The 12,096-nt window shown below is 40.6% G+C and overlaps 1 protein-coding gene across 1 annotated transcript; it reads left to right on the top strand.

The window, feature by feature from the left end:
* Positions 1–1,714: 1,714 nt before the first annotated feature.
* chrnb4 (cholinergic receptor, nicotinic, beta 4 (neuronal)) lies at positions 1,715–11,592 on the top strand. The gene is made up of 7 exons (XM_058628596.1): positions 1,715–1,921; positions 2,339–2,681; positions 5,713–5,858; positions 7,957–8,001; positions 8,235–8,344; positions 8,733–9,786; positions 10,632–11,592. The coding sequence occupies exons 2-7, from the start codon at positions 2,633–2,635 to the stop codon at positions 10,794–10,796; spliced, it is 1,569 nt and encodes a 522-aa protein (XP_058484579.1). The 5' UTR covers positions 1,715–1,921; positions 2,339–2,632; the 3' UTR covers positions 10,797–11,592.
* The last annotated feature ends 504 nt before the right edge of the window (positions 11,593–12,096 follow it).

Here is a 12,096-nt window from a genome sequence, read left to right on the forward strand (position 1 = left end):
TTCACAAAGAATGATCAGAAAAACCCAGTTCTCTAAGTTAAAGTGCTTTGTTGACGCCAGAGGTCAGAGGATAATGGTGAGACAGGTTTAAAATTAAAGAAAGGTCAAACTCTCTAAAACAAGATATACAGGAGACTATTTCTGAATGCACAAGTTTAGTCTTAAACCAGAAAACCACTCTATCCTTTATCGTCTATCACTTTATTCTTTGTTTTTAATGAAGTGGCCGATGCGTGTAAGAAATTCTGGACCACGCTGAAGTATTAACAACAAACAGATCCAATCCATTGATCCTCACCACTAGCACAAAAAACCCCAGTAAAGTTATATGGCTGCACACCTGGGATTAATAAAAGATGAATGAGTGAAACCTTTATTGCCCAAAAGGGAATTTGTCTTGCAGTGGACGCATAAAAACATAAACCATTCAAAAGAAGGCATCGTTCACCATGTGTGACATGCATGAAATGCATCATTAAGTTATAGCATGAATGTAATTTGTGTGAAGACATAAGCTGTGAGGAGAAGAGAGCAGGAGTGCAGAAAACACAGATTGTAGCCTCACACTTACCATCACACAAATGTTTAAGGGGACATTTTGAAATTTGTATTGTTTATGTTTGACCTCATGACTCTGACAGGCCTTCATTTGTCTATTGATGAGATATCAGTGATGGAATCCTTGACTTTAAGCCAAAGTCCAACTTACCTCCTCTCCATTCAGCAATGATTCTGTCTGCATTTCAAGGAGGATGTCTGAGCTTTTATCACTGATGAAATAGATGGTCATTTACAAAATGAACAGTCACATTGTTCTTTTCTGAGCAGGCATGTGTCACCACTCATATTGCTAATTGTAAATTTAGAATATTACAATCAATTGTCAATTTAATGTCACTTTGGTGTGGAAATGAAAAGACAAAACCCACACTGGTGGAATGTATCGCTCATGCAATGTCATTTCCCCCTAATCTGGTGTTTCAAAGAAAATGCAGGTTATCCCCATTTCCCCATGTGAAATCACACGGAGTGCACTGCACTGTCATGACAAAGCTTCTCACCCTATATTATCAAACTGTCATTCTGTGCTTTTCATTCAATAGAAACATCCACTTTCTCCCTCAGTGTTTAAGTGTTTATCATTCATCCACAGCCACATTTGTGTACCAAAGAAAAACCAAATTGGCCACCACAAATAGCTGCATATGAACTTTAACGTGTTTCTTTCCAGCTTTTCACCACCTTTTTTTTCCTTAAAATCCATAGTACCTATGTCAGCTGAGATTGGCACAGTGCCCCCCCACAACCCTCATGTGGAGGACAAAGTGGTAAAAGATGGATGGATGGATGGACGTCTGGCATATATAGGATTTTTCAAACAAATGAGCAAACTGTGGATCCACTGCTCTGCCACTGGGTCCTGATCGAATAAGTAAAGACCAGACCCCCCCTAAAGATCAGTCCTTAAAATGATCTGCTCTCAGTGATGCCATACAGAAATCTGTGGAGTTGAAATTTATAACCCCAGGAGAGTCATTGGGGCTGCATCTCATGTCTGATACAGTTCCTTTAGCAGCTTTTATAATGAGCCTTTAAGCAGTGAGGCCGTCGTAAATCTGCTCCCCTCAGATTGCACTGCTGCTCCGGTCCTGACTGGACGCATGACCAGAGAATTATTTACTGTCCTCTCCTGAGCACACTTGCCAAAGCCGGGTGAAGTCGCCATAAGTCACAGAGATTGTCACATACAGCAGCGCGCTAATGTTTGCTGGCGAGAAGAGAATTAAACCCTGTTGTGTGTATCAACATCTGCACCGGGATAAATATGAACTGCAAGTCCATGATTTTCAAGCCGACTTTTGGTTGAAGTCAAGTATGTTTGGGCAGTTATTAACACACACACGCACGGGAATTATCAGAAGTAAGTTGTAATATTTTATTAGTCATATGTAAATATGACTAATAATGTCACATTCTTTGTTTACAATAATATTTGAATATAGGATAGGTTTCAATTTAAATTTGAGTGTAGGCTGGACACTCAAAGCCTTTCATCTTGTTTTTTTTGTGTGTGATATTGTTTGTTCTAAATCATTTTATGTATATATTCTTTTTCTGCGAGAAAAATTGCCCTGCTCTGGCTGTGTAATAGCATTCTATTTATTTCTAAGACAATGTTACATGTTGCAGTTTCTATGTAATCATGTAAGAAGATGCTGAATCTTAACAATATATCAAAGTGTGGGGAAAATATTACTAAAGTCACTTCCCTCCCACAACTCAACAAAGCTTTTATTCCTTAATAAATAAATTCGACTAATTTGTATTTGAAATACAGTGAAGAGCAATCGGCAGATGAAACCCACCATCTAAAGCTGAGCTGGTGAGAACTTGCAGTGGCTGGTCAGACTGGGTGGAGGTCCTGCAGGAGACGAGAGCAGCGCGCCACGGTTGCACGGTCACTCAGTGCTCGTTGGCGGCGGAGCGTGAAGACAGAGCGTGTGCAGAGAGGCGGCTGTGACGGCAGTTTCCCGGTCTTTGAGCGCCTGCAGTCCGGCATGTCCCAGAGGAAGCGCGCTGGACGCGGCAACCGTGAGGCTTCATCACTGACGGAGCAGATGGTGTCGGGAAAATGACTCGGGTTCTCCCCGTCCTCGCTTACCTTTTCTCCCTGATTCACTGTGAGTGTGTCTGTCTTTTCATTTATTCACTGGTTTCTGGCATGTGCGTCTTTGTGAGCCTCTTCTTCTTCTTCTTCTTCTTCTTCTTTTACCTCTCCCAAAGTATAATGTCAGCTTTTGATTTGAGAAGTTTGAGAAGTTTTTTTTAAATTCTTAAACATTTTAACATGTATAGTACGTACAAGGGCTGCAACGATTGTTAATCATTTACTAAATTATTAGGCAAATATTTTGATAATAAATTCACTTCTTTCTTTTGTTTAAAGCTCTCGATCTGTCAGTTATTTAAATGTGAATTTATATGTCCTGGCTTCTTTGCTTCATACCACAAAACATCCTTAAAAGTTGCAAAATGTATAACTACTAAAAAAAACAAAAACATTTGAAATCATTGCCATTTTTTGGATTAATTGCAGAAATAATCCTCAGATTAATCGATAATGAAATTAATGATTTGTTATAGCCCTAGTACATACCCCAGATTTTTAGCTTTGCCTATTCTGTTTTCTAGGGATGATGATATTGGACTTTTGGCCGATATGCTGATAAACCTGGACCAATAACCAATGCCGATATATCTTCTGCATAGATCATTAGGCATAGAGTCTCTTCTGTCGTGAAATTAACATATTTTGCACACTCAGATGTAGATAAACATTTTCTCATTGTGTAAAATAATTAAACATAACACATAATAGTTGGTGAGGCAGCAACCTATTCAGCCTACTGTTTTAGTCTCCATATCAGGGGATGTTGCTGTGCTTGCCGATATCTGATACATTTCAAAGCCAATATTGGCAGACACCGATATTGTGCCAATAATAGTGTGCACCCCTACTATTTTCTAATTATTAAAAAGTTTAATAATAAAATAGAAAATGAATTATTATGGTCATTTCAAAGAAATGAAGCCTGTGGTTTATATAAAATTAGTCACTAATATTTTAGAATAAATAGCATTTGCATAGACAGATGTGCTCATAACATTGTGTTCTGTTTTCTGTATTTCAACACCATCACAGTCCTGCTTTTTTGAATTTTTAACAAAAGCAACAAATACAACAATATTTTCAGGAAATGACTTTGTCTGTTTCCCATGACCTAAGTGATTGATGGACAGTATAGTTTGAACACTCTGATTAATGGAGTTAAAACAACACACTCCATCTTAATATATCTTTGTTAACTTTTTAACGTGATCCACCGTCACACAGGTTGTGTATAAATACACTGCCACATAGTCCTTCCTTTACGTGCTTCTACATTTTCCAGATAACTGGTTTGGGTGCGATGTAAAGTGTACATTTCAAATTTGAAGTCCATTGTGTAATAATTAGTTACATCTAATGATGGGACTGCAACAAATGGAGGACTCATCTGTTCATTGTTACCTTTCCCAAGCAGATCAGGGAACTAGGTGGCCTTCCAATACCAAAAAGGGTGTGATGTAAACACTACTTCACAACTACTTCACAACTTTAGCCATTTAGTGAACACTACACACTTGGAATCTGTTTTCCCTGGGTTTCCATCTCTCCGTCTACTGTGCTCACTTTAGTGATCTGGTACCCTATGCTTTGATGTCCCCAACTTCCCCATCATGAGACAAACAGCTATCTATACCATCTTTCATTTTTATGAATACAGCCAGTGAAGAGATTTGTGTGGCTTCTTTCCAAAATAGAGTCTTTTTTGTTCTGACGTCAGCTACAGCAGTGTACAGATGAGAAGAAGAGGAAAAAAAAGGGTGTTTATACTGTGACACCTCATTTAACATTTACCTTGGTATTTGGTTTGTTCTGATGCTTCATCAGTCACATACCCACTTACTCAGTAACCACACCAACTCCAACAGTTGACTTATTGTATTGACTTGTTGCATTAAAACACATGACCTCAGACGCAACCAATGCAGTGTCAATGCTACACTCTCAAGTTTGTTTTAACCTAACCAACACACACACACACACACACACACACATGCACATAGCAGGTGATTAACAAGCTGCATGTGGTCTTTGCCTCTGGGGACAGTGGGGCTTGTTTGACTCTGGTCTCCAACAGCTTTGACAACACACCATCTGCTGGAGAGTGTTGTTGATATCTGACTGTGCTGGATGGAACTGCAGCCAAATGATTGGCAACAGTCATGGCTGCATGTAGAGCATGTAGTGACCCGAGGAGCCGGAGTGTCAGTGTGCCACAATCTGCAAAGCTCCAGGAGTCTGTGAGCCAATAATGACACACTCAGTTTGATACGGGGGAAGAGGAAGACTAATATACATACATAACTGCCTGCATGTAAAGATGTAGTAGGAAGGCAGTGCTATTCATATATCACTTTTCATCAAGCTTGTCTTTTCCCTTGACACGGCCATCGTTTAGCACGGATGAGGAGAAGAGATGGATGGAGCTGACGTATTGGCATTTTATAAGCCTAGTCTTGATGGAAGGACATGTTCATTTTATAACATTCTGCAGAAGTATTTGCCTTCATCTTAAGTTATTTAAATATGGCTTTGGGGTCTCCATTAAAATTTTAGTGCCACGTTCACAAAGTAGCCATCCTGGTTTTCTTAATTGACAGCTGCTGGTCTTATTAAGTACAAAGTATAAAAACAGGAACAGGGGTCATGTCTGTGCCGTCTCAGCAGGGAGATGATGAGCAATTAGTGTGAAGTTTTTACAAATATAGCCGCCACTCTGGCTGGTTTTTGAAGATGAAAGCACGGGCAGAATGCACACAGGTAGACAGGTCGGTTAGTAACAACCCATCATTTCACATGGTTCATATCAAATTATGTTTCATGTTTCTTGAGAGGGCCACACTTCTGTCCCTCTTTTTTTTTTTTTAGACAACTTTATTTATTAAGTAGGGGCTGCAGCCTTAAAGAGACAAAATATTAATACACTTTGAAATTCTAATTTTTCATCGACCACAGCAACTTTGTCTGAAAATGTTGTCTTGATTCCATCATTTTGATCGTAACTGTGGATAAAAATAAAAATACTGTACAAACTGTGTCACCAGGCATCAGCAGTGCTGACTCAGAGGAGCGGCTCATGAACTGGCTGCTGGGAAAGGAGCGCTACAATCCGCTCATCCGTCCGGCTGTTAACAGGACCGAAAGAGTTACAGTGAAGCTCCAAGTGTCTCTTGCACAGCTCATCAGTGTGGTAAGACATCGGGAGGATGTGCTTGCATTTAGTAGTGTGTGTTTATGTTTGTGTGTGTGCACCCTCTGGATACCTCACTGGATTATTTTCTCCTTTTCTGACCATTCTGTAATCCTCCCTAGAGGTGGCTGTGTGTGAAAATCCCAGTAGGTCAGCAGTTTCTGAAACACTGAGAGACCAGCCAGTCTGGCACTAACAACCGTGCCACATTCAAAGTCATTTAAATCACCTTCCCTCCATTGTTTGAATGCCTACATGCATTGAGTTGCTGCCATGTGACTGGTCTATGGGATATTTGTGTTCAACAGTTGAACATGTGTGCCTAATAAAGTGGCTGGAGAGTGTGGGTATTGCACAAACACACTTTACATATAACTGCTGAAGTGCTTGTCATTTTCTACCAATGAAGACGCTGAAAAGAAACAAATAACAGGGTTTTTCAAATAACAATATTCTATTATATGACATTTATCACATTAAATATCAGTATCCAAAAAACATTTTTGGTCATATCATCCAGCCGTTGTGTGTTGGAGCAACTAAGATGGTGTCAGAAAAGGAAGCCAGAGTGACAGAAAGAGGAAAGAAATGAAAGGAAAGACCGATCATGTGTTCCACGGCTTTGAGAATGCAGTTCATTTCCAATCCAGCCTGTGTTGAGCAGGACGGATGAAGTCAAGGGTGGATGTGGTCACTCTGCCTCTGTCATGTGCAGATTGAAACTTCAGCACATTGCATTAAAAGGGGCCGTAAAGTTGTTTTACCCACAGTGACAGAGGCTCCTCTCAGATTTACAGTGGAGGCTCCTCCCAGCTACAGTCGGAGGCAGCGAGGCTCATTCACCGGCTCAGTTTATGAGTTTCCGTTGTAGCCCTTTGGGCAATTGGCATTTGGTCAGACTTTTATTGGAATTGTATGTCATGACAGTGTCATGACAGTGCTATAAACAAGCATGTTAACAAGCAACAGGAGAAGAGATACAGTTACTTTTGACCTCACTTCAAACCAGATGTCAGACAAGACAATTAGAGGGAAGTGGGACAGTTTAATTGCAATTATGTAATCGGACATTGCGATCAGTCATTAGTGCAAATTGTTATTGCTTGTATTTCATTATTATTACTTTTATTTTTATGTATTTTACAACCATTTGATGAGTGATTTTTTTTGTGTTGGGCTCCTGACATTGGGAGAATTCTCTTTTTTACCTCAATTTTTAAATGTTAAAATATATTGCATTTGAGAATACTGTAGAAGGTGTAGAAGGATGATACACCTTAGTCATACAAACGTTTTATAAGTTATGGTTTGCAGTTAAAACTGCTGGTGCTCCTGCCAACACTGGAGATGGTAATTCATCCTGTGTGACTCGACAGAATTGTCAAAACAACAGAGACCAATCACTTGTTGTCGTCACGTTTGCTGGTACTGGCAAGGGGAGAACCCGAAAGCGGGACTACGAGGCAGAGGAAAAGGCAGTTTACTAGGTCTGACAGGTCAAACCCAGGAGATGAGTCACAATCAGGCGAAACAGGGTCAGAACAAGAAGGCTAATTAGAAATGCTGGAGAACTTGGCTGGAAAACTAACACAAGACAATGTGGCAGGGATCAAATGAAAATGGGCTAGTATATATACACTGAGGGGACTAATGAGCAAATGGACTGCAGGTGAGGAGATGGGCGGGGAAAACCAGGGGAGGGAAATTAGTTGATTGCCTGGCATGGAAGAAAGGCAGGATCTGAAATGACACAAGAATTAGTGACAATACACGGAAACAAATGAAAAAGTATACTTCTATACTACTATCTTGCTAATTTAGCCATTTATCTCAGGGGACAGTCGGGCACAGACTCATTGAAAACATGACTGCCAGTAGGAACATAATACATCCACTTCACAAAAGGCTCATTTAATAAAAGCTTAGTCTTAAGAATATGTTTGCTGTTTTATGTCACGGTTAATTAGCCTTTCAGGCAGGGAATTGAGATTTGTGCCTGTAAACCACTCCACACCAGTTTACACTAATTATACAACAACTAAATGTCAGCACCCATGTGTTGAAAACTAATTTTGAACCTTTCTTTACACATTTTCAGAATGAAAGGGAGCAGATCATGACCACAAATGTCTGGATCACTCAGGTAAATGTGATGAAATTCTGTCTTATAGGCTATTTGTAACCTCTTGTCTTGTTAATTGTCTTTCTCCCTGAACTTGAATTAAACCATATCACCCTTCCTCTATCAGAATGGAATCAACTGCTTCTATAATTGCGCACCGGGTATTTTATTGATAATGAAGCATGTAATTAGAAATGAGCTGGTGTCGAGTGTGACAGTCAGACTTTCACGGCCTGATCTCTGTGTCTCTGCAGCACTGGGTGGATTACAGGCTCTCCTGGGACCCCACAAAGTACGAAGGCATCGACAAGCTGCGGATTCCATCCAGACACATATGGCTGCCAGATATTGTTCTGTACAATAAGTAAGCGTCACTGGAGCAGCCTATATGTCATGTTGCTGATAAAATCTCTGTTTGTTTGAGAAACCTTTGTATTTAAAATATGAGGAGCGGAAGATTTGTCCGTTTTCTTCCTCATTTCATCCTGCATTTCTGAACAGAATCATCAATTTTCTCTTACTACATAGACGTCTGACAAGTTAGGACCAAATAATAACACCAAATAAAAAACTTGGCAAATAAAAAGCTATAAAATTGACATTACAAGCAAGCTCTCCTTGCCTACTCTTCTGACATCTCCAGAGATGACGTCCAGAGTTTATACACAGTGAAGATTTCTGTTTATTTGATTTCAGTATTTAGGATTATTTGATTGCAACCTTGAAACCAACCTCTCTTCTGTTTCTGATAGTGCTGATGGTACCTATGAGGTGACGGTCTTCACCAATGCCATTGTTCTTTTCAATGGCAGCATCAACTGGCTTCCTCCAGCCATTTACAAAAGCGCCTGTAAGATCGAGGTAAAGCATTTTCCCTTTGACCAGCAGAACTGCACCCTCAAGTTCCGCTCATGGACGTACGACCACACTGAGATTGACCTGATCTTGAAGTCTGAAGCGGCTAGCATGGATGATTTCACTCCCAGCGGCGAGTGGGATATTTTGGCTCTTCCAGGCAGACGGACTGTCAGCCCACTGGATCCCACTTATGTAGATCTCACGTATGACTTCATCATCAAGCGAAAGCCCCTTTTCTATACCATAAACCTAATCATCCCCTGTGTGTTGATCACCTCTCTGGCCATCCTGGTCTTCTACTTGCCTTCAGACTGTGGAGAGAAGATGACCCTCTGCATCTCTGTGCTTTTGGCTCTCACTGTGTTCCTGCTTTTAATCTCCAAGATCGTTCCTCCCACCTCACTGGACGTGCCTCTGATTGGCAAGTACCTGATGTTCACCATGGTGCTGGTGACCTTCTCCATCATCACCAGTGTGTGTGTGCTCAACGTGCACCACCGCTCTCCCAGCACCCACACTATGCCTTCCTGGGTCAAGCTGGTATTTCTTGTCAAACTTCCTGCCTTACTCTTCATGAGACGCCCTCACAACAACTCCGCCCGCCAGCGTCTTCGACACCGGCGGTGCCTATGTGCAAGGAGAGACATTTTGGGTTTAGGTTACCCAGTTGCATCCAAAACAGGCATTGCCATGTCATCTTCTGCCCTGCTGACCTCTGAATCTACCTTCTCCACCCCAGGACACAAAAATGCAGCTCCTTCAATGGGCTACAGTCACTTCAACAGGAAGGAAGACTTACACTCCACAGATTACCTTCCTGCTGGTTTCACCTCCACCAAGGACCTTCATCAGAGAAGCACCTCAGAGTGGGCTGCTGATGTCCAGGAGGCAGTGAACGGGGTCCGCTTTGTGGCTGAGCACATGATGGGAGATGATGATGATCAGAGTGTATGTATACAATTAATCCAAAGGTTTTATTAAAAAATATGCAGTGTTTGGCATTTGTTAGGTTTAATGTCATTACATATTTATATATATGTATATATATATATATATACATATCTATAAAAGTAGTGTTTCTTTGTGTCCTCACTGACCACCATGTCTGCTGCTGGCTCCAGGCACAGGGGGTCAGCAGGGGACATGCACAGCTCACGCAGCGCTGATGTGCCAGTATATCAATTTATCACACTTCAAAAAACCTGAACTATGCCTTTAAAAGTATGGCTGTTGTAAGACCTCAACGTAAGTGATGAGTTCACAGTTAATACACTGTATCTATGGAACGTAAACGTAACCAGAAGTGTTTATATATCGATACAATAACATTGACCATACAGTCGTTGACCTCTGAGGTGCAGGAAAGAATGGCACTAACCTTAAGTATTAGCTGTGACTCAGTAAATTGAAGTCAGACATGAGCTAATCAATTGCTTCCCCTGACAAATCAATACATTGGGGGTAGGGACCTTGAGAAATGAGAAATGACCCTTTTCAAAATGTATCAAGGACAGCATTGAAAGTAGGACACAAGGGTCAGTAGATATTTCAGAGTGTGTGTCTCACCAAGGGATAGGTCCTGAAAGGATGTAACTTAAATACGTCCCCATTCAAATATTACAGCACTTAGTCAGAATCTTTTACTTCCAATTCAGTTTATGTGTTGGCAATTGTTGTTCTCTCTCTCACACACACACACACACCTTCAGTATTTAACGTTTCATTCACTCAGTCACACATTGTGCCCTCCTGCTCTGCTCATTAATTTACCCCCGATATGTTTGTATTTGCAGGTGATAGAGGATTGGAAGTACGTGGCCATGGTGGTCGATCGCCTGTTCCTGTGGATCTTTGTGATAGTGTGTGTGGTGGGAACCCTGGGTCTCTTTCTTCAGCCCCTCTTCCAGAATCAGATTATTCCCAATCAGCAACCCAGTTCAGACACACCACGCATCTGATGACAGGGAAACTGAGCAGCTTTGGAGTCTTTACTGAGCAACTGAGCTGCTAAAGACATTCAAATAGATATGTGTGTGTGTGTATACTTGTATTTGTTACCTCTTTAGAACCTTCTCTTGCACCAGTAGTCCTCATGGAGACCAAAACCTGATTCTGCTGAGACAGAACCTCATTTCTGAGAAACTGGTTAAGTTAAGGGCTAACATTTGAATCGTCGTCGTTAGTAAGGTTAGGGTTAGGCATTAAGTGGTTAAGTTTTATGAGTACAAAAAAAAAAGAGTAAAAGGTAAAAAATAAAATAAAATTTTAAAGAAATCCAACTCTGTAATAGAATGTGAATTAAACAAACACAGCAGTGTCGTAATTGTTTACAGTTTACTCTTTATTTGACCAAATGGGGAAAAAAATGGGTGAAACCCTTTAAGCTATCCAAATGAATCAAAATCATAACAGTGTCCTTAAAAGAAGAGCTGCACAAACCTCGTGTGTGTGTGTGTCATTGGCATCAAATTCCACCAATATGGCACCTGAGAGGTTCACAGGTAAATAGAAAAAAATGTACAGCAGTGGAAAAGACAAAAACATGTCCCCCTCTAAGGAATTAGTAGCAAGTGACTAATTGCCTTGAGAACATTTCCCTTCATAACTTCAAAGGACTGTTCCAATACTGGATATAACGTAGCCGTCACTGTACACAATTATGCAAGACATCACACACGCTGAACTGTTGCAGGATTATAACCAATATGATGGGATAGGAGTGACGAATCTTGCTTGTAAGTTATATTACCATAATGTGATGTGCAATGAAAAGAATAAATAATAAAGACGTAACAGTGTTGTGATTCAGTTTGACCAAATGTTCGTACGCCCAATAGAGTCTTAAACTTGTCAGCAGTTTGCCAAAGTGCTGGATTAATCTACATAATGTTGCCAGTGATAAAATGTGTCCACAATGAGCCCATATCTTTTTTTTTTTTGAAGATGAAGATGGGCCAACTTCATCTCACACAAAGTGGGATCAAGCAACATATGCTGATACAACAAAACCTTAGAGGTGGAGCTGATTTTAATTAAAACCACAACTATTGTATCTTTGTATCAGACATTGAAATCTTATGGCCACAGATTGGTGCCTTCGCACCACGATTGATTTCTGTTAAGTGCTTATTAGTACGGATGGGCAAGTGCAGGAACACAATTACTGTTCAATAAGCAGTGCTGAGTGGGCTCGTTAGAGATTCTGCAGAATGTTGGTTCTTCTGCGAGACCAATTAAAAACAAGTGATAGCAATCAGT

The sequence above is a fragment of the Solea solea genome, chromosome 5, assembly GCF_958295425.1.
Source record: "Solea solea chromosome 5, fSolSol10.1, whole genome shotgun sequence".
Lineage (NCBI taxonomy): Eukaryota > Metazoa > Chordata > Actinopteri > Pleuronectiformes > Soleidae > Solea > Solea solea.